General features: G+C 40.3%; 1 protein-coding gene across 3 annotated transcripts in view; it reads right to left on the minus strand.

Annotated features, from left to right (window-relative positions):
* LOC136862706 (b(0,+)-type amino acid transporter 1) overlaps positions 1-23,614 on the minus strand; it is a 453,749-nt gene that overhangs the window by 158,682 nt on the left and 271,453 nt on the right. For all 3 annotated transcript variants that reach the window (XM_068226490.1, XM_068226491.1, XM_068226489.1), the window contains one exon: positions 397-496. In XM_068226490.1, the coding sequence (XP_068082591.1) occupies positions 397-496 (100 nt within the window). The remainder of the gene's footprint in view (positions 1-396; positions 497-23,614) is intronic.

Consider the following 23,614-nt stretch of genomic DNA (forward strand, 5'->3'; position numbering starts at 1 on the left):
TTTAGTCTCCAATGTGAGTACAGCAAAGTTAAAAAAGATAGAAACAAATATATGTATATTTCATTTCAATTCCTACAAAACATTTAACTTTCAAAATATCTATCAATAAATAATGAATTAGTGTTGTAATCTTATAGTGAGCTCTTTGTATAAATTAAATGGAATTGGATTGTATTAAAGCATCTGTTGTAGTTAACTTGTGTTATTGGCAGTTTTTATGCAGTTTCTTTCAGGGGGTCTAATTTTATTTCCTGCAGGCAGACCTGTATCATATTTGTTATACCTCTGGCCTAGGTGCATCAAATACATCAATAATTCAAGGAATTACAATGTAATTCAGAAGTTAATGATATATTAAATGTAGAATAATTATTGAGAGTAATATCATGTACTTACCAGCCATCATATGCCCAGAGACCGCTGTAAAATGCAAGGGCTAAATTCTTTGCCGATGCGGATGAGCCTTCAAACCCTTTATTGAGATTCTCTGTATTACCTGAAATGGAGGAATGTTAAAACATAGAATGAAGTGAATGAATAATTACAGTAAAAGACCGTTTGTGAGAATTATAGGAATAGGACTACCATTTTAAACAAGAAGCAACAAAGAGTAAGTTTTTTTTTGCTAGTTGGTTTACGTCGCACCGACACAGATAGGTTTTACGGCGACGATGGGACAGGAAAGGGCTAGGAGTGAGAAGGAAGCGGCCGTGGCCTTAATTAAGGTACAGCCCCAGCATTTGCCTGGTGTAAAATGGAAAACCACGGAAAACCATTTTTCAGGGCTGCCGACAGTGGGGTTCGAACCTACTATCTCCCGAATACTGGATACTGGCCGCACTTAAGCGACTGCAGCTATCGAGCTCGGTAAGAGTAAGTTAGACACTGTTAGTTTGTTTACCATCTGTTGAATGGCAAGGGGTGGGGGATTTACAGAATTACGTCATTTGTGTCATGCAATATTACCACCTAAATTTTCAGCACTGGTTCCGCAAAATTTTAAGTTTTTACAGCTGTTTCGGTTTAGTAAATCTCTAATAATAATAATAATAATAAGCTTCGTGTTTTTGCGATGGACAGGCTGGGCGGAATTTTTTGATAACATAACCGGCTAGTTGTGGAACAACACAGAAAGGAACATTATCACATCAGGTGATCTGAACTCACCCAATGTTAACTGGGAAGCTAATGCGAAAAAAACGCCAAAAAAACGACAAAAAGCATGACCAACAAATGGTGAATAAGTTAATATGAGAAGGACAGCTGAATCAGAAAGTGATGGAACCAGCTAGCGGAAAGAATATTCTAAACGTGGTGCAATACCATACGGTTGATAAGATAGGCGTGGTGTGAAAGTGAGAAACCACGGAAAACTATCTTCAGGACTGCCGACAGTGGTGCTCGAACCCACTATCTCCCGGATGCAAACTCACAGCTGCGCGCCCCCAACCGCACGACCAACTCGCCCATTAGGAGGTGTGGATTACAAAGAAATAGAGGAGTTAGGAATGATTGCAGGATTAAGGACAGATTGAAGGAACTTAGCAGGAAATTCAATTTAGTGAAAAAAGTGAACTAGGACAACATGATAGCAAACATAATTGGCAGGCATGATAATGTTAGGTAGCAATTAAAGGATATCTATAAATACCTTAGAAACAGGTACATTCCAGGGATCATAATGAACAAGTGTGTGTATGTGAGGACGTACAGAAGGCAGTCAGCAGTATGTAAAGGTAGTTGAATATAAGGGCAATGTCCAGACAAAGGAGGCAACTAATACTGGCGAATTACTGAAATTTACCTATGAACAAAGTTACAAAATATACCAAAATTTTAAGCTAGAAACACAGCTTGGATTGATAAATTTTCTGCAGATATATTAAAGGGTATAGGTGGGGATATAGTGCTATAACTGAAATACTGATTTGATCACTGTTTGCATGAAGGAGTGATACTAAATGAATGGAGAGTTGCAATAGTAGCCCCAGTGTAGTATAAGGAAAAGGTTGACAAACAGGCTTGTCAGCCTGACATCTGTTGTTTGTAAGCTTTGGGAAAGCACTCTTTCTGATTATATTTGATATATTTGCAAAATTAATAACTGGATTGATAGAAGGAAGTTTCAGTTTAGGAAAGGTTATTCCAGTGATGCTCAACTTGTAGGATTCCAGCAAGATGGTTTTTTTTAATGCTGTGTGCATTACATCGCACCGACACAGACAGGTTTTATGCCGACAATGGGATATGGAAGGCCTAGGAGTGGGAAGGAAGCGGCCATGGCTTTAATTAAAGGTACAGCCCCAGCATTTGCCTGGTGTGCAAATGGGGAACCACGGAATACCATCTTCAGGGCTGCCGACAGTGAGATTCGAACCTACTATCTCCCGGATGCAAGCTCACAGCTGCGCGACTGTAACCCCAGCGAAATATAGCAGATATTTTAGATTAAGGAGGTCAAATGGACTGTATCACTATTCACCTATCCAACACCAACTACAGTATATCAAACCTTATGGCGCCGCGATCGGTTTGTTCAAATGTAAACAGGAGCATGTGCGAAGCATCAGTTTAGTTCTTTCTGTTGCTTTGGTTTGATTAGGAAACATAAGTGTGTTGATGTACATACATACATACATACCGAACATACAGTACATACCGTACATACATACATACATACATACATACATACATACATACATACATACATACATACATACATACATACATACATACATACATACATACATACATACATACATACATACATACATACATACATACATACATACATACATACATACATATTATCCGCACACTTTATCTTGGTGCATTTATGTACGGGGGTGAGGAGTAAGGAGGGAGCTGTCCCGGTATCGATAGTGCTGCCTGGTGCTGCCAACTGAATGAAAATGAAATCTGAATTGAATCGGGAATATGATAGATCGATATAAAATTTCTAAACCGTTATCATCTTAAGCCAACAACTATGTCACATACACATTATATAACGTTATAAAACATTTCTCGATGCGAATCTTGTTCCTAGCAAGAATTCTATACTTTGTCTTTGTTGTGTAAACAACAACAGTACTAGTACGTAAAGTGTACGCCAGATGTCGCACAACGATGCTTAAGCGATTCATAGTTTGTGTTTCAAAGGTTGCCAGTACGAATCTCGAAGATCGCCAAGGTCGACCGATTCAGCACTAGGGTGTAAATGCACCAAGATAAAGTGTGCGGATAATACATACATACATACATACATACATACATACATACATACATACATACATACATACATACATACATACATACATACATACATACATACATACATACATTATCATTATAGACTGTTATCCCTTTCAGCATTCAGTCTGCAAGCCTCTGTGAATTTACTAAACGTCGCCACAATCCTCGATTTGCAACTAGTGTTGTGGCCTCATTTTGTTCTATAACTCTTATATCACAATCGTTAGAAACCGAGTCTAACCATCGTCGTCTTGGTCTCCCTCTACTTCTCTTACCCTCCATAGCAGAGTCCATTATTCACCTAGGTAACCTATCCTCTTCCATTCGCCTCACATGACCCCACCACCGAAGCCGGTTTATGCGTACAGCTTCATCCATCGAGTTCATTTCTAAATTAGCCTTTATCTTCTCATTCCGAGTACCCTCCTGCCATTGTTCCTACCTGTTTGTACCAGCAATCATTCTTGCTACTTTCATGTCTGTTACTTCTAAGTTATGAATAAGATATCCTGAGTCCACCCAGCTTTCGCTCCCGCAAAGCGAAGTTGGTCTGAAAACAGACCGATGTAGAGATAGTTTCGTCTGGGAGCTGACTTCTTTCTTACAGAACACTGCTGATCGCAACTGCGAGCTCACTGCATTAGCTTTACTACACCTTGATTCAATCTCACTTACTATATTACCATCCTGGGAGAACACACAACCTAAATACTTGAAATTATCGACCTGTTCTAGCTTTGTATCACCAATCTGACATTCAATTCTGTTGAATTTCTTACCTACTGACATCAATTTAGTCGTCGAGAGGCTAATTTTCATACCATACTCATTGCACCTATTTTCAAGTTCCAAGATATTAGACTGCAGGCTTTCGGCACAGTCTGCCATTAAGACCAAGTCGTCAGCATAGGCCAAACTGCTTACTACATTTCCACCCAACTGAATCCCTCAATGCCATTTTATACCTTTCAGCAGATGATCCATGTAAACTACGAACAGCAAAGGTGAAAGATTACAGCCTTGTCTAACCCCTGTAAGTACCCTGAACAAAGAACTCATTCTACCATCAATTCTCACTGAAGCCCAATTTTCAACATAAATGCCTTTGATTGATTTTAATAATCTACCTTTACTTCCATAGTCCCCCAGTATAGTGAACATCTTTTCCCTCGGTACCGTACCCTTTCATATGCTTTCTCTAGATCTACGAAACATAAACACAACTGCCTATTCCTCTCGTAGCATTTTTCAATTACCTGGTGCATACTGAAAATCTGATCCTAACAGCCTCTCTGTGGTCTGAAACCACACTGGTTTTCATCTAACTTCCCCTCAACGACTGATCGCACCCTCCCTTCCAAGATGCCAGTGAATACTTTGCCTGGTATACTAATCAATGAGATACCTCGATAGTTGTTGCAATCCTTCCCGTTCCCTTGCTTATATATAGGTGCAGTTACAGCTTTTGTCCAATCTGAAGGTACCTAACCAACACCTACGCTAATTTTAGTACTCTGTGGAGCCATTTCATCCCTGCCTTCCCACTATACTTCACCATTTCAGGTCTAATTTCATCTATTCCTGCTTCCTTATGACAATGGAGTTTATTTACCATCCTTTCCACTTCCTCAAGCGTAATTACACCAACATCATTTTCCTCCTCCTCATGAGCTTGGCTGTTCGCAACACCACCAGGATGATTTCCTTTCACGTTGAGAAGATGTTCAAAATATTCCCTCCACCTCTCCAGTGATTCCAGGGGATCTATTATGAGTTTACCCGAATTACTCAGAACACTGTTCATTTCCTTTTTCTCTCTCTTCCTAAGATTCTTTATTACTGTCCAGAAAGGTTTACCTACTGCTTGACCTAGCCTTTCTAGGTTATTACCAAAATCTTCCCACGACTTCTTTTTGGATTCAACAACTATTTGTTTCGCTCTGTTTCTTTCATCTACGTACAAATCCCTGTCTGCCTCGGCCCTTGTTTGGAGCCATTTCTGATAAGCCTTCTTTTTACGTTTACAAGCTGCTCTCACTTCATCATTCCAACAAGATGTTCGCCTTTTCCCATCTTTACACACAGTTGTTCCTAGGCATTCCCTTGCTGTTTCTACTAGAGCATCCCTGTGTGCTACCCATTCACTTTCTATATCCTGAACCTGCTTACTGTCTACTGTTCGAAACTTCTCACTAATCATATCCATGTACTTCTGTCTAATTTCCTCGTCCTGGAGATTCTCTACCCTTATTCGTTTGCAGACAGATTTCACTTTCTCTACCATAGTCCTAGAGATGCTTAGTTCACTACAGATCAGATAGTGGTCTGTATCATTAAAACATCCGCGAATAACGCGTACATTCCTAATAGATTTCCTGAATTCAAAGTCTGTTAGGATATAGTCTATTATGGATCTGGTACCCCTAGCCTCCCATGTGTAGCGGTGAATAGCCTTATGCTTGAAGAATGTATTCGTAACAGCTAAACCCATACTAGCACAGAAGTCCAGCAAACGCTTCCCATTCCCATTAGCTTCCATATCTTCCCCACATTTACCAATCACCCTTTCGTATCCTTCAGTTCTATTCCCAACTCTCGCATTGCAATCGCCCATTAGCACTATTCTACCCTTGCTGTTGATCCTGACCACGATGTCACCTAATGATTCATAAAACTTGTCAACTTCATCCTCATCTGCACCCTCACATGGTGAATACACGGACACAATTCTTGTCCTAATTCCTCCCACTGACAAATCTACCCACATCATTCGCTCATTTACGTGCCTAACAGAAACTATGTTGCGTGCAATGGTATTCCTGATAAAGAGCCCTACCCCAGACTCTGTCCTTCCCTTTCTATCACCCGTCAAGTACACTTTATAATCTCCTATCTCTTCCTCGTTATCTCCCCTTACCCGAATATCACTTACTCCTAGCACATCCAGATGCATCCTATTTGCTGACTCAGCCAGTTCTACTTTCTTTCTTCCATAAGCCCCATTAATATTGATAGCACCCCATCGAATTCCATTTCGTTCGCCAAGTTGTTTCCAAGGAGTCCCTCGCCTGTCAAATGGGAGTGGGACTCCATTACTCCCAAAGGTCCGAGGCTTGCTTAAAATTTTCGGAGCTCGGTAAATTCATGAAGCAGGAAGCTACCCTACTTGCACATAGTCGAAGTGAAGATCCCTCCTCTAACGGGTTATGGACCACCGGTGAATTGTATAGTCCTAGCCGCCTGAGCACAAGGAGGGCCATGGCTCAGAATATGTCCGAGATGCCTACTCCCATTCCATAGCGACTGGTATCCCGACTCTCAGGACCACTTACTAGGCCACTCAGCCGTTGCCCATGGTTCACGAACTAGGACGTGACTACAGTAATCCACAAACATGAACCATTGTATTGATGTATTTATTGAAATTTGGTTTCAAAACTATTTTGATATATTACATGTCGATCGTATTGTGTGCTTGTATGTAATTCATATTACAGCCGATGCACTCGCATTCAGATCTAGTGTACTTAATTTATTGTGATGATTTCGTAGTCACAGATAATTTATTAGGGTGCATTAAAACATTCGAACCGGGCGAGTTGGCCGTGCGGTTAGGAACGCGAGGCTGTTAGCTTGCATGCGGGAGAGAGTGGGTTCGAATCTTACTGTCGACAGCCCTGAAGATGGTTTTCCGTTTTCACACCAGGCAAATGCTGGGGCTGTACCTTAATTGAGGTCACGGCTGCTTCCCTCCCACTCCTAGACCTTTCCTATCCATCGTCGCCAATTTACAGTGAATCTTCCACCTGGGCTATAGCCCTAAATGCAGATCATGATTGATTGATTGATTGATTGATTGATTGATTGATTGATTGATTGATTGATTGATTGATTGATTGATTGATTGATTGATTGATTGATTGATTGATTGATTGAAGCAGAGTTTCACTGTCGATAGCCTAGGGCACACCCCGGCTATTTGCGAACGTACAGTACATACTGAGTAATTTCAAGAAGTTCTATTGGGCTGTTTTTCTTTTGTATTGAAACAAATATGAACATAAAACATATAAATAAATAAAAACAATTGAACTGAACCTATCTTCGAGGGCATCTGACCGTCAAACTGGGATTAATCCACATAAATATAGACCCCAGATAATTTGGAAAAGGTCAGGAAAGGGAGTGAAATTAATGCGACATCAGTAATGCCTGATACGTATGCAACACTTCATCCTGTGCCCAGCATGACTATATTGGAATAGCCACGAACATTTGAGACAGGAATAATTTAGAATCATGTTTTTTGTTTGTATATACAGGCGTGGCCTTTTCAGACAATAGTGTTTATAAAAACAGGCATGGCAATAATAATAATAATAATAATTTTTTTTTTGCTATGGGCTTTACGTCGCACCGACACAGATAGGTCTTATGGCGACGATGGGATAGGAAAGGCCTAGGAGTTGGAAGGAAGCGGCCGTGGCCTTAATTAAGGTACAGCCCCAGCATTTGCCTGGTGTGAAAATGGGAAACCACGGAAAACCATTTTCAGGGCTGCCGATAGTGGGATTCGAACCTACTATCTCCCGGATGCAAGCTCACAGCCGCGCGCCTCTACGCGCACGGCCAACTCGCCCGGTAATAATAATAATAATAATAATAATAATAATAATAATAATAATAATAATAATAACGGTAACCAGTCAGCTTGCGTATGGGACTAGCCCTGAACTGAGTAGGCGTTAGGCATAACTCTACGTGAGACACTGGGGAGGGTTCCTCAACCCCGAAACGGCGCGTCCAAATGGCTGGTAGGGGAAGTTCCTGTAGGATTCTCACAGAAGACAGGAAGGAAGATAGGACTCCCTCAAACAATGTACAGGTTACAGTAGGTGTACAAGAGGGAGGGAAAGGACAGGGGGAGTTGTAGAAGACAGGTGGTCTAATGTTCTAAGGGGTAGGAGATTGCAGGCTAAGGGCTCTATACAGGATCAGAATTCAGGACAGGTGTCTGTGCGGAATCAGTACGAGTCACTCCAGGTAGAACAACAGAGGGAAGATGAGGGACAGGGAACTGTTGCTGAGATGTGTGGAAGTAGGAGGAAGGGAAAAGGTAGGAAAGGGAAATGTAGAGTAGAGGATAGGAAAAGACAGGTGGAACAGGGTCATGGAAAGGAGAAAAGGGAGGAGGAAGTAGCTTCTGCAGCTATCAGGAAAGATTGGACTGACCAGGAGGGGAGGGGATCAAATGAGGTGGGTAGGTTGAGGCTCTGGTCATGGGGGATTCCATCGTTAGACACGTGGGGAAAGTGTGTGGAGTAAAGGGAACCATGGGTAGAATGTTATCCAGGAATTAGGTTGAGGCAGATATTGAGGAAAGTAGAAGAGAGTGAGGAGGGGAAGGAGAAAGCGGTAGTGCTTCACGTTGGTACCAACAACGTAAGGCAAGCTGATATAAGTACTAACATAGTTGGAGATGTGTGGGATCTGGTAAATGCAGCACGGGTGAAGTTTACGAAAGCGGAGAATGTTATTAGTGGAATACTGTGTAGGAGGGATACTGACTGGAGGGTGATTGGGGATTTAAATGAGACTATGGAGTGGGTATGTGGGAAACTGGGAGTGAAATTTCTAGATCCTAATGGGTGGGTAGGAGATAGGGATCTGCGCTCAGGTGGCCTTCACTTAAACCGCAGTGGTACGTATAAGTTAGGAAATTTGTTTGGAAGGGTAATAGGGAGGTACATTCAGGGAAACGGGGTGGTCTAGGGAGGGGCGATAAGGGAACAGGGAACTGGAAATCAAGTAGGGAAGACATAAAATTGTTAGTGTTGACCTGTAGAAGTATTGTAAAGAAAGGAATAGAATTGAGTAAATTAATATTGATATTGTAACAGGAGTTGAATCATGGCTGAGAAATGATATAATGGATGCAGAAATTTTCTCACGGAACTGGAGTGTGTATCGTAGAGATAGGATAGGAATGGTGAGAGGGGGAGTATTCATTCTGGTGAAAGAAGAATTTGTAAGCTACGAAAAAGTTAAAAATGAGACACATGAAATTCTAGGTGTAAGGCTCATTTCTAAAGATAATAGGCAACTTGATATATTTGGAGTGTACAGACCAGGAAAAGGGTAGCACTGACACGGATTCAGAATTATTTGATAAGATAATCAGCTATGTGGGAAACAACAAGGAAAGAAATGTGACTTTAGCGGGAGATCTGAATTTACCAGATATCAATTGGAAAGGAAATGCGAACGTCAGGAAGCATGGCCAACAAATGGCAAATAAGTTAATATGCGAAGGACAGCTGATTCAAAAAGTGATGGAACCAACCAGAGGGAAAAATATCCTGGATGTGGTGCTGATAAAACCAGATGAGCTCTATAGAGAAACTGAAGTAATAGATGGTATGAGTGATCATGAAGCTGCTTTTGTCGTAGTGAAAAGTAAATGTGATAGAAAGGAAGGTCTTAATAGTAGGACTATTAGGCAGTACCATATGGCTGATAAAGCAGGCATGAGGCAGTTTCTAAATAGTAACTATGATCGGTGGAAAACGGTAAATAAAAATGTAAACAGACTCTGGGATGGGTTTAAAGAAATTGTTGAGGAATGCGAAAACAGGTTTGTACCTTTAAGGGAGGCAAGGAATGGTTAAGACCCAAATTATTATAATAGATAAATAAAGAGACTAAGAAGGAGGTGCAGACTGGAAAGAAATAGAGTTAGAAATGGTTGTGGAAGTAAGGAGAAATTGAAGGAACTTACTAGAAAATTGAATCTAGCAAAAAAGGCAGCTAAGGATAACATGATGGCAAGCATAATTGGCAGTCATACAAATTTTAGTGAAAAATGGAGGGTATGAATAGGTATTTTAAGGCAGAAAGAGGTTCCAAGAAGGACATTCCAGGAATAATTAATGAACAAGGGGAGTGTGTATGTGAGTATCTTCAAAAGGCAGAAGTATTCAGTCAGCAGTATGTAAAGATTGTTGGTTACAAGGATAATGTCCAGATAGAGGAGGAGACTAAGGCTAACGAAGTATTAAAGTTTACATATGATAACCATGACGTCTACAATAAGATACAAAATTTGAAAACTAGAAAAGCGGCTGGAATTGATCAGATTTCTTGGGATATACTAAAGACAATGGGTTGGGATATAGTACCATATCTGAAGTACTTATTTGATTATTGTTTAGTCGGAGGAGCTATACCAGATGGATGGAGAGTTTCTATAGTAGCCCCTGTGTATAAAGGAAAGGGTGATAGACATAAAGCTGAAAATTACAGGCCAGTAAGTTTGACATGCATTGTATGTAAGCTTTGGGAAGGCATTCTTTCTAATTATATTAGACATGTTTGTGAAATAAATAACTGGTTCGATAGAAGACAGTTCGGTTTTAAGAAGTTCAACTTGTAGGATTCCAGCAAGATATAGCAGATATCTTGGATTCTGGAGGTCAAATGAACTGTATCGCGATTGACCTGTCTAAAGCATTTCATAGGGTGGATCATGGGAGACTACTGGCAAACGTGAGTGCAATTGGACTAGACAAAAGAGTGACTGAATGGGTTGCTATATTTATAGAAAAAAGCTTTATCTGACCCTGTAATAATTAAGAGGGGAATTCCTCAAGGCAGTAGTATCGGACCTTTGTGTTTTCTTATATATATAAATAATATGAGTAAAGGAGTGGAATCAGAGGTAAGGCTTTTTGCGGATAATGTTATTCTCTATAGATTGTAAGCAACTGCAACGTGACCTCGAAAATGTTGTGAGATGGACAGCAGGCAATGGTATGTTGATAAACAGGGTTAAAAGTCAGGTTGTGAGTTTCACAAATAGGGAAAGTCCTCTCAGTTTTAATTACTGCGTTGATGGGCTGAAAGTTCCTTTTGGGGTTCATTGTAAGTATCTAGGTATTAATATAAGGAAAGATCTTCATTTGCGTAATCACATAAATATGATTGTAAATAAGGAATATAGATCTCTGAACATGGTTATGAGTGTGTTTAGGGGTTTAGTAAGGATGTAAAGGAGGGGGCATATAAGTCTCTGGTACGACCCCAACTAGAGTATGGTTCCATTGTATGGGACCCTCACCAGGATTACCTGATTCAAGATCTGGAAAAATCCAAAGAAAAGTAGCTCGATTTGTTCTGAGTGATTTCCGACAAAAGAGTAGCGTTACAAAAATGTTGCTAAGTTTGGGCTGGGAAGAATTGAGAGAAAGAAGAAGAGCTGCTCGACTAAATGATATGTTCCGAGCTGTCAGCGGAGAGATGGCGTGGAATGACATTAGTAGACGAATAAATTTGAGTGGCGTTTATAAAATTCGGAAAGATCACAATATGAAGATAAAGTTGGAATTCAAGAGGAGAAACTGGGGCAAATATTCATTTATAGGAAGGGGAGTTAGGGACTGGAATAACTTACCAAGGGATGTTCAATAAATTTCCCATTTCTTTGAAATCATTTAGGAAAAGGCTAGGAAAACAACAGATAGGGAATCTGCCACCTGGGCGACTGCCCTAAATGCAGATCAGTATTGATTGATTGATTGATTGATTGATTGATTGATTGATTGATTGATTGATTGATTGATTGATTGATTGATTGATTGATTGATTGATTGATTGATTGATTGATTGATTGATATGCAGGACTGGTGTGAATAGGGCATAGCCAAATAAGCACCCGCGGTTCTACTGAGGGCAGGAGAATATGGTCAACGGCCTCGACGGCAGAAAAGGATATATCCCAGTGGCGGAGAAGGCGGATGAACCTACTGAACACCAACTATCCAGCAGCGTCTAAACCCTATGTTAGGGGCGGCCTCATTAAAATCCTGGCAGTAGGTATAAAATGCAACCCATCATTGATGGAGGAAATGAATAATAGAAATGAGCCTCGGAAAAGGACGCTACACGAGGTTTGTCGGGGCACGCTTGGAGCTGGTTCTAAGCATGACAGCAGGCAAGCCACCAGTGACATGATGCTGATCGGACGGGCACATTTCGGATCACTCGAAAATTCTACAGCCGACAATTCATCTTGGAGAACTCAACAGCCACCCCTCCTGTCGAAGGTGTTTCAGAAGTTCCGCTGACCACCAGGGCAGGTAAATCAAGGCAGTGCTTGAAATGGACGGATGAAATGAATAAATTCATAATGCGCTCCTACTTTATAACTATGAACTTAGAGAAAGACCTTAAACGTACAGGAAAGATATGCACAGGCTGTTTGTGGAGAAGTTCCCCCAGTACTCCTTTGTCACAGGACAAAGTGTTGCATACCAAACACGTACAATTGTAACCAACAACAGACTTCCTGCCACAATAATTCAATATCTTAAAGAAGAAGCTGCTAAAATTCTAGCTACGTGGCCGAACAGTGAATGCAACTCCATCTCATTGTCTCAAATTGGGCACGACGATCCTGGTAGAAAAGATCCACAGGAAGATAAATCTGTGGAAATACGAGAAACTGGTGGTATGTCAGGTGTTGGTGAAACACATCGTGCTGAAGACATGTTGAAAGAGGAGGCAATGGCGGAGTTTGTGGGTCTCCAAGTGAACTATAGACCGAAACTGCCCAAAATTCGAGAAACACCAATGAATAAAACCCTTGTAAGTACTGTAAATGACATCCTAAAGCAGTATATAGAAACATCCAGTAACATAAGGGAAACAAATGCCCTCGTTTATTGCGCAGCAATAACTGTGGTTAGGCTGAACAACCAAAATCTAATACCCCTCTCCAGAAGCTCTTGTAAGAACGCAGATTCAGAACACATTCCACCTTGGCAACGTCGATTACAAAATGATATCCAAGAGCTAAGAAAAACTATAGGTCAACTTTCCGACTACCTCAGTAACAAAAATAAATCTAACAGAAACTTAAGAAATGTGTTCAGGAAAATTAACACACACAAAGGAAACTGAGCACAGAGAAGATGCCAAAGAATACATTGACACCCAAAAACAAAAGTTGTGTGCAAAAGCAGCAAGGCTCAGGAGGTACAAAGAGTGTCGAGGTAGGAAATTGCAAAACAACCTTTTCTTCAAGAATGAGAGCAATTCTGCAGAACGCTCAAGCAAAACCGTCAAACTATTGCAGTAGAACCTCCAAGTAAGGAGGACACGGAAGGCTTTTGGAAACGTTTATTTACTTATTTATTTCTTTATTTATTTATTTATTTATTTATTTATTTATTTATTTATTTATTTATTTACTGGTAACAAAAGGTCACACGAGCCTCTGGCTCGTGATAGGAACAGTACCGTACATACTTTTCTTAAGGCGACACAATAATTACATTTCATATACAACAGCTTTTCCAGTAAAGTGACAAGTACATTTTTGGATAACTAAGACATAGTTGTTCTTTTAACATGTTAGCATCATAGTTTTTCAGAAGTATAATCATGGACATGGGCAACAAAATCTTTTTGAATGGGCAACTTTGGAAGACGCTCGTTTTCAAACACCGGTGATGATAATAAAGATGTATTCAGATATTGCATGGCTGTAATATGTTAAATATGGACAATATATTGATGTATTCTTTAAAGTAAGTTATACAGAGATTATATCAAGATATCTGTACAAGAGTAATATTCCTTCAGGTATTTCTTAAAACATTTAACCGATTTAGAGTTCTTTATAACGGGAGGCAACGCATTATATTCCCTAAACATTGATGATTCTATGCCTTTCACTCCATACTTTACTGAACTGGAGTGAGAGGGATATATCCTTAATGATCCTCTAGTTTCATATCTATGAATTTCACTAAAATGGGAGAAGTTAGCGTAAGAATGGGTTAATTTCCTGTCTAGCTTATACATAAAGACTGATGATGAAAACGCGATTTGTTTATGGAATGGCAGAATATTAGACTCTGAAAAAACTTCATGTGACGATTTGAGGAAGGGGAATCCATACATGACTTGGATGGCTCTTTTTTGTAGGATTTCCAAATTATTAACATAATCTTTCCTACATCTCCCCAAATGAAGCTTATGTAATTTTGATGTGGGTGGATCATTGCATAATACATACACTTCAATTGTTGGTGAGAGAAATTACTGTGTCTTCATCTTTGCATTATTCCTATCAATTATATAATTATACAGTATAATCAATATGATTTGTCCAGGAAAGTGTTGAGTCTAATACTATACCAAGATACATAGCTGAGTTGACTCTCTCTATTACTTGGTCCTTTAGGGTAACAGTGTTAGCCGCTGTGATCCTATGGGTTGTTTTATGAAAGATTATGTATTTTGTTTTAGTCACATTTACTGTATGATCATTTTTTTGAGAAAAAGCCCAGTCCGATAACTTGTTCAATTCACAATATATATCTTCCATAATTTGTGTTTTACTTAGTCCTTTATAAGTTATTAAGATATCATCGGCAAATAATTTGCATTTTTCAATTATTGTTAAGGATTGTGTGACATTAATATAAATCAAAAATAGAATAGGACCTAGTACTGAGCCCTGCGGTACTCCCGTTTTTGTTTGTTGCTTAGAACTTTTAGTATCATTAATCATCACATACTGAGTTCGGTTTGATCAATAATTTTGGAACCATTTGTGTGCTAAACCCCTAATACCTGGTATTTTTAACTTGTTCAGAAGTATTTTGTGGTCAGACAGGTCAAATGGTTTTTATGATCTATGAGTAGCCCTGTTGCTAACTTATTTTCATCTAAGATCTTTTGAACATCTATTACTTTATCAAATATGGCACTATAAGTTCCTCTATTTGGGAGAAACCCATACTGATTACATAAAAGTAATTACGAAGGGCGTACTGTACTGTTTTACACTTTATTTCTTTCTACCAAAATTAAGTACATTACACATCAATTGTTACGTCCATCTTCTCAACATAATCTCCTTGTAACTGTATGCACTTTTGCCATCGATGTGCCAGTCTCCCCAGACCTTCCTGAAACCATTCTTTCAGAGTGCTGCGTACCCATGCCTTGACAGCTGTGTCCAGTTCTGCAAAATCCGCAAAACGGCGACCACGCAGAGGTTTCTTCATGTTCCCGAACAGGTGATAATCACTTGTTCGACATTTCTTTGGCGGTGGACTGCCCCTATGCTTCCATTGCATCGATTGTTGTTTCGTCTGTGGCTAATTGTAATGGAGCCATGTCTCCTCACCAGTCAAACGCCTAGCCATGAAGTCGGCTGGATCTTGATTATGGCGTTGCAAAATGTTCTCTGCACACGTCCACACGCCTATGCTTTTCGTCTGCAGACAAGAGTCTAGGCACCCACGTAGGTGACACCTTCCCCAACTGTAAGCGGATGTGCACGATCCGCTGCAGGGTGTTTCGGCTAATTCCCGTGGCTGCCTCCATTTCCGCAAATGTGATGCATTTGTTTGACGCGGGCAATGTTGGCTGGTGTTGACACTGTCACATTCCTTCCAGGACTGGTTCCCTTGTCGACCGATGTGCGCCCTGCTTTCCAATCTTCCACCCAGTTGTTGAAGAAAGATATTGAAGATCATGAAGAAAGTAGAATATAAGGGGGAGGAGAAGGAGAAGGTGATAGTATTTCACGTTGGTACCAACAACGTAAAGCAAGCTGGTATAAGTACCAACATAGTTGGGGATGTGTGGGATCTTGTAAATGCAGCACGGGTGATGTTTAAGGAAACGGAGATTGTTATCAGTGGAATACTGTGTAGGAGGGATACTGACTGGGGGGTGATTGGGCATTTAAATGAGGCTATAGAGTGGGCATGTGGGAAACTGGGAGTGAGATGTCTAGATCCTAATGGGTGGTTAGGAGTTAGTGATCTGCACTCAGATGGCCTTCACTTAAACCGCAGTGGTACTTATAAGTTAGGAAATAGGTTTGGAAGCGTTATATAGAGGTACATTCAGGTATACAGTGTGGTCTACGGAGCGGTGATAAGAGTACATTGTTCCGGAGGTCAAGTAGGGATGACATAAAATTGTTAGTGTTGAACTGTAGAAGAATTGTAAAGAAAGGAATAGAACTAAGTACTTTAATAGATATCCACTTACCAGACGTTGTAATAGGCTGAGAACATGGCTGAGAAATGATATAATGGATGCAGAAATGTTCTCACGGAACTTGAGTGTGTATCGGAGAGATAGAATAGGAATGGTAGGAGGGTAAGTATTCATTATGGTGAAAAAGAATTGGTAAGCAACGAAAAGGTTAAAGATGAGAAACATGAAATTCTAGGTGTAAGGCTCATTTCTAATGATAATAGGCAACTTGATTTCTTTGGAGTGTACAGACCGGGAAAGGGTAGCGCTGACGCTGATTTAGATTTAGTTGATAAGACAATCAGCTATGTGGGAAACGACCTGGAGAGGAATGTGGTTGTACTGGGGGATCTGAATTTACCAAATGTCAACTGGGAAGGTAATGCGAACGACAGGAAGCATGACGAACAAATGGCAAATAATTTAATGCGGGAAGGACAGCTGATTCAGAAAGTAAGGTAACCAACTAGAGGGGTGAATATCCTGGACGTGGTACTGGTAAAACCAGATGAGCTATGTAGAGAAACCGAAATAATATATGGTATTAGTGATCATGAAGCGTTTTCTCTCCATGATATTGCCTTTGGTTTCAAATTGGCTGGCCAGTCTATACATTGTCTGCTGGCAGCGAGCCCACCGTGTACCGAAATGAACTCGAAACGTTTCCTGAGTCCAAACTACACTCTTTACGTCTGCATAAAACAATACTGATTTCACCTTCTGTTCATGTGTCAACCTTTCTTTGTCCGCCATGCTGTACGTATTTCTGGACGTCGGTACGCATTTGCAACATATGTTGCTGCCTGTCGAATCGCACATTAAATAAGGTCTCCGTTCACAAAAGGACATGGTCCTGGACCCAGATTTACGCATTTTACTAACCATTTTGGATGTATGTCATTACGTGCGCCACCCTGTATGAAGGAGAAAGTAACGTGCGAATTTGAATACTTCGCTGTAAAGTTACCCAAAGTTGATTGTACAATTCCATGAGAGTTGTATCCCATTACTTTGTCCTATGTGCATTGTGAGCCTCAGTTATGTAACTGGTTATTCCCTGCGTAGTGTCTGAGTGAGTGGATGCTGCGATGGCTGCCCGACCCATATAGCACGCACAGTATTTTTGGCTACTGAATGTATGATTCGAAGCAATGCATCGATTCATTCAAGTGTCCGAGTGAATCGATTCGCAGGAACGGGGAGCTCACGGCACACGATTAGAGCTGACTCGCAGCAGACGGTGCTGAGTGGCGAACTCACGGATCAGTGAGACACAATACACAGACGGCTCATTAACGGGACACTGGACTTTGGCGGGGAGCCGAACTTCCGCTACAGAGAGACATACAGAGCCAAAACACACTGAAGAAATCGTACGCATTCACGGACCAGTGAGACACAACACACACACGGATTATTATCGGTACACTGGACATTGGCGGGGAGCCGAACTTCCGCTGCAGCGATACAAACAGAGCCATAGCACACTGAAAGAACCGTTCGCTATAACGGACTCTCGCACTCAGCTCATTTGAAAATAATACTCACTAAATAATAGACGGATTTATTTGCAGTGTTAAGAAGTTACTCAAAACATAATTCCAAAGTACCTAGCTTGTAAGTAGGTAGGCTATTGGGTTACTTTATTTACCGTATTAGTTGAATCAATCAGTGCTTTTATAACATGTTGACATTCGACAATTAATTAAATTCATCTCTAGCCTACCCGCCTGGCTGAGTGGCTCAGACGGTTGAGGCCTGGCCTTCTGACCCCAACTTGGCAGGTTCGATCCTGGCTCAGTCCGGAGGTATTTGAAGCAGTGGCGAAGCGTGAACTAAGTAACGGGGTAGACAGAGATTTTTTTAATTTAAAATATTTTAATCATACTATATATCAATATATGGAATTTTGTTTTCGACGCATACAGATCTGTATTCAATCTTATGACTCTGAAATTAAGACAAACTCTAACACAACCTATAACCCTATGTGGACTCGTTTTATTTTTAGATATAGACTAAATAGGCAGCAGGAAGTTGTCAAATAACAACATACTTTTAGAATTAAAAAATAGCAATATAATTCACTGTTATGAGATTTAATAAGAGAAATAAATAGATTTTCGTACAAGTCACTTTAAACAACATTCTTGTAAATGCATTCAATCCGCCTGTCCTTCATTTCAGCAAATATATCTATTACTCTCGTTTTGATGTCAGACGTCTTACTAAGTTGCCACAGCTGTTTCTTCCCTATAGCTCGAGTTTCCAAGTTAGACAGTATCTGGTTGGTCACTGAATTCCTTAAAGAGGTTTTAATTCGTTTCAAGGCACTCATAGTGCGCTCACTAGAAACTGATGTTAACGGAATAGATAGCATCAAGTTAAGCAGTTTCGTTGTTTCCGTGTACACACTCTGGAGTTCATTATTAAGAATGTAAGACAATAGTTGTTTGAGTTATAATACCGTAACTAATATTGCCGGGCCAGAAAATGCATCTATTTGAAGGGTTTTGATGCTATCATTCATTTATTAGGTGTAAGTTCGCTATACTTCGTATTTGAATATTATTATTTTGTTTTAGACGTGTCTTGTCATAAGGTAAATTCAAATTAATTATATTTAAAGCATGCCTGAGATGGTAGCCAATAAGAGCACTTTTATAACTAAGATGCAAATACTAGCCAATGAGAGCGAGAAGATACGCTGCTAAGTCTGTCTACTGGGCGGAGAAATCTCGCTATATGAACGTCATAGTTCCACAGCCAGCACCTACAGATAGCGTTAATGTTGCTCTATCTGAAAGCTTTGAAAATCAGTGGGAACATACAGAGAATGGACAGCGTCTACTTTCGCCGTTACCTACGAGATATACAAGGCCGGGATATAGCCACGAATTTGCCGCTGAGAAGACGGCCCGATCGTGTTCACGGTTTGGCCGCTAGATGTCAGGTTTCTGTTCTGCTCTTGGCGGGCATGGACATTGTGTTGTACTGAGTAATTGTGGTGTTGTGTTGATTTTATGCAATTTATTGTATTGTTTCTGTCGGTGAGTATCCGTGAGGTTGAAAAGCATGGTGCACTGTTGTGTACCTCTATATGCTTCGGATACCGCTAAAAAGCAAGAAAATGTGACGTTCCATAGTTTTTCCTTCGGAGTGCGGTTTAAGAGAAATGCACGAGGCACGAGTATGTAGCTTGCATTTTAATACATCAGATTTCAGTGTAAGCATATCAATCAAGCGAATTTTCCCCAACGAAGTTCCTTCTGTTTTTAGTGTATATCCTGTTCACAACAGAAATGTGTCAAACGCAGGGAATGCTCCAGCTCCCAGAAATGACGTATTGCCATAAAAACTTAGTAACATTTCTGTTTCAGATAACGATGAACATACCATATTTTCAGCATATACCTGTTCTACGCCAGCCACAAACAAAAAAAAAGAAGTTCCTATAAGTCTTGTTTCTATGTCAAGGAAAGGCTACAAGAATCTGTGTTAAATCTAAACATATATTGATGTGATTTCAGATGCCAGATTCTGTCGGTGAGTATCCGTGAGGTTGAAAAGCATGGTGCACTGTTGTGTACCTCTATATGCTTCGGATACCGCTAAAAAGCAAGAAAATGTGACGTTCCATAGTTTTTCCTTCGGAGTGCGGTTTAAGAGAAATGCACGAGGCACGAGTATGTAGCTTGCATTTTAATACATCAGATTTCAGTGTAAGCATATCAATCAATCAATCAATCAATCAATCAATGTTACTAAGTTTTTATGGCAATACGTCATTTCTGGGAGCTGGAGCATTCCCTGCGTTTGACACATTTCTGTTGTGAACAGGATATACACTAAAAACAGAAGGAACTTCGTTGGGGAAAATTCGCTTGATTGATTATATTGGGAAGTAGGATACGGTAATGAAATCAGAAAAATGATTTGAGATATCTGAACTTGATCAAAAAGTGAACCAAATTGAGAATAATGGTACAAATGATCATTTAGGAGCTTTATTACTGTTAGAACAAATTGAATCTTACGGGAAGAAAAAGTGAAATACGGAGAAACGACACTAAAAATTTGCGTCCTCTGGCATAAGAAAGCACCTGCCGGCTACAGATTTGAGATCCTTGCAATGCCTAACTGTACCACATCAGAAGATGCAGAAAAATTTTCTAATTGCGAAACGGGCATAACGTCGCTCTCCAAACAGCGGCTGCAATAGGCCTACGAATGTCGCAACATCAGATGTGTGGAGGAAAAGATAGGATCGCTGATAATTTATAAGACAGCGATTAAACCCAAAGTTATTTATGACCACAATCTCGATCACTTTATCGGATACACTGAAGCAGAATTAGCGAAAGCGGGAAGAAGTGACAAACTCGCTAACAGACTTCTCTGCTTCGTTCATGAATTACTTATCTCGTGTAAGCAATGTGTAAGAAATACGTTGTAGAAAGTAAGTCATACAATGCTCTTGGTCTATTTTTTATCTCACATCTGTTTGGTGTCTTCTGAAATTACTACTTTTAATGAATTTGTGTAGCTTTGCGTACTCGAACGTGTTGCATTGAGCGGGCGAGAAAGCTCAGTAAAGAGAACTCTAACGGCACTTGTCGGAAGTATCTCGTGGCCGAATCCTGTGTGCTGTATCAAATTCAAATACAGTAGAGACAATACGCGACATTTTGCGAGATATCGAGGGACAGCGATTATAGCTCTATCCAGCGGAGTGACCTGAGAGTTACTGATTCTGCCATAAGAGCACGTGTTTTGTTTGTGAAGTTTTTGGGGTTATTTATGCGTTTGCATTAAGTTGACATAAGAAAATAGTAGCGTGTGTCATTCTTTATATCTCCTGTCAATATGAGTGGAAAGATATTTGCTGCGTTTGGCTGCAATAACTATGAAGTGCAGAAGGATTCGCGGTCTTTCTTTCGTTTCTCTCGTGACAAGAAAATGTAAGTAAATACTGTGTTTGTATATATATTCTTCTAGTTACAAAGATACTTTTATAGAAAGCCTACTTACGAAACTTCTGAGCTGCGTGACCCATATTTTAACTGGCTTAAAATATAATAAGCTTATTTTATTGTATTAGTGCCGCAGTTAACCTTCAATACCGATGTGTTGTTGTAGGTGTGATCTGTGGGTTTTGATTTAATTAAGGAAAATGCATACGCATATGTGTGTGGCTGGTTGTGTTCCATGTTACCCCATTTGGAATACCGTAATGCGTTGTCAAGCACTGATGAAAATATGGGTGATTTAAGAAATGTGATGATGATGCAAATTTGCTTTACCCTAATGTAATGGCAAGTGCCGTATTGCTTATAGGGAAATGTTGAATGTTTTTACGGCTAAATTTATAGATTTTCTTTCTGTTAGTAGGCTTCAAGTTAAAAGGAAAATTGTCCAGCTATTAATTGCAAATTCATTGAATCACGTGTGTAAGGAATGTGCCGATATTTTTATTGACAAGTGTCCTAATGTGATGTACAATTCTATTAAATGAAAAAAAGGTAAATTTAGCCGTGAAAGTTCAGGCAGGTATGCTAAAGCTAAAAAAGTAATGCATAAATGAAAGATCAAGCCCTTTCACAGCAGTCCATTTCACATCTTGATTATATGTCTAATTACACTCTTTAAATGATAACCTGTTAAATAATTCTTCATTCATGTATCCAGAATTGCTTTAGCAACTTTGAAGTTAATATTTTAACAACACTTTATTTCTAGACGTGATTTATTTATCCATTTCCGTATATACATTTCCACTGATATTTGAATTTAGCAGTGGCGTATACTGAGGGCTACCAAGGCTATCAGTGAAGCCCAAGCCTCAAATGAGAACGATGGAAATCTAAATCTAATTATAATGTAAGCATCTGACACATTCTTCCATTTACAAAACTTGAAAGCATTGAGAAAGAACGTCGCTCGTATTTCTGAGAGCAAGGCATCGGAGACTAACATCGCAGCCCAGGCCCTCGGCCCACACCCCTCAACCCGCCGCGCGAGACTTGCTGGCGAATGTCGGAATGGTGCGGGGAACGAGGGGATCCTAACCTTGAGCTGGGCTAGGCTTCGGTCCGTCAAATCACCGCCGCTAACGAGAGAGAGCGGGAAAAGAGAAGGCCCAAATACTCGAAGTTCTCCGGAAGTGTCCGAATTGATGGGATTCACCCATGTGCTACAGTATCACGAGTTTGTTTTTGCATGTGCAGGACATCTTATGAGTTGCTTATAGTTACAGTGTGAACATGAGGAGAAAAACAAGAATCCATACAAAGGGTATTTCTACTTAAGTAAGTATGAAAAGTATTTGTGGTTATGTAGCTCATGCGATCTTCACAAACTTTATTGTTGGCCATGCTTATTGTTTGCAACTGAGAGTAATAATAATAATAATAATAATAATAATAATAATAATAATAATAATAATAATAATAATAATAATAATGTCCGCCTCTGTGGTGTAGTGGTTCGTGTGTTTAGCTGCCACCCCCGGAGAGCCGGGTTCGAATCCCGACTCTGCAACGAAATTTGAAAAATGGTACGAGGGCTGGAACGGGGTCCACTCAGCCTCGGGAGGTCAACTAAGTAGAGGAGGGTTCGAGTCCTACCTCAGCCATCCTCGAAGTGTTTTTCCGTGGTTTCCCACTTCTCCTCCATGCAAATGCCGGGTTGGTAACTAACTTGAGGCCACGGCCGCTTCCTTCCCTCTTCCTTGTCTATCCCTTCCAATTTTCGCATCCCCACATGGTCCCTGTTCAGCATAGTAGGTAAGGTCGCCTAGACGAGGTACTTGTCCTCCTTCCCAGTTGTATACCCCGACCCAAAGTCTCACGTTCCGGGACACTGGCCTTGAGTGTAGAGGTGGGATCTCTCGCTGAGTCCGAGGAAAAAACCAATCCTGGAGGGCAAACTGATTAAAATAATAATAATAATAATAATAATAATAATAATAATAATAATAATAATAATAATAATAATAGTAATTTCGTGTGGCTATTTCTAGCCGAGTGCAGCCCTTGTAAGGCAGACCCTCCGATGAGGGTGGGCGGCATCTGTCATGCGTAGGTAACTGCGTGTTATTGTGGTGGAGGATAGTGCTGTATGTGGGTTGTGAGTTGCAGGGATGTTGGAGACGGCACAAACACCCAGCCCCTGGGCCATTGGAATTAACCAATGAAGGTTAAAATCCCCGACCCGGCCGGGAATCGAACCCGGGACCCTCTGAACCGAAGGCCAGTACGCTGACCATTCAGCCAACGAGTTGGACATAATAATAATAATA

This window comes from Anabrus simplex, chromosome 2 (genome assembly GCF_040414725.1).
Source record: "Anabrus simplex isolate iqAnaSimp1 chromosome 2, ASM4041472v1, whole genome shotgun sequence".
NCBI lineage: Eukaryota > Metazoa > Arthropoda > Insecta > Orthoptera > Tettigoniidae > Anabrus > Anabrus simplex.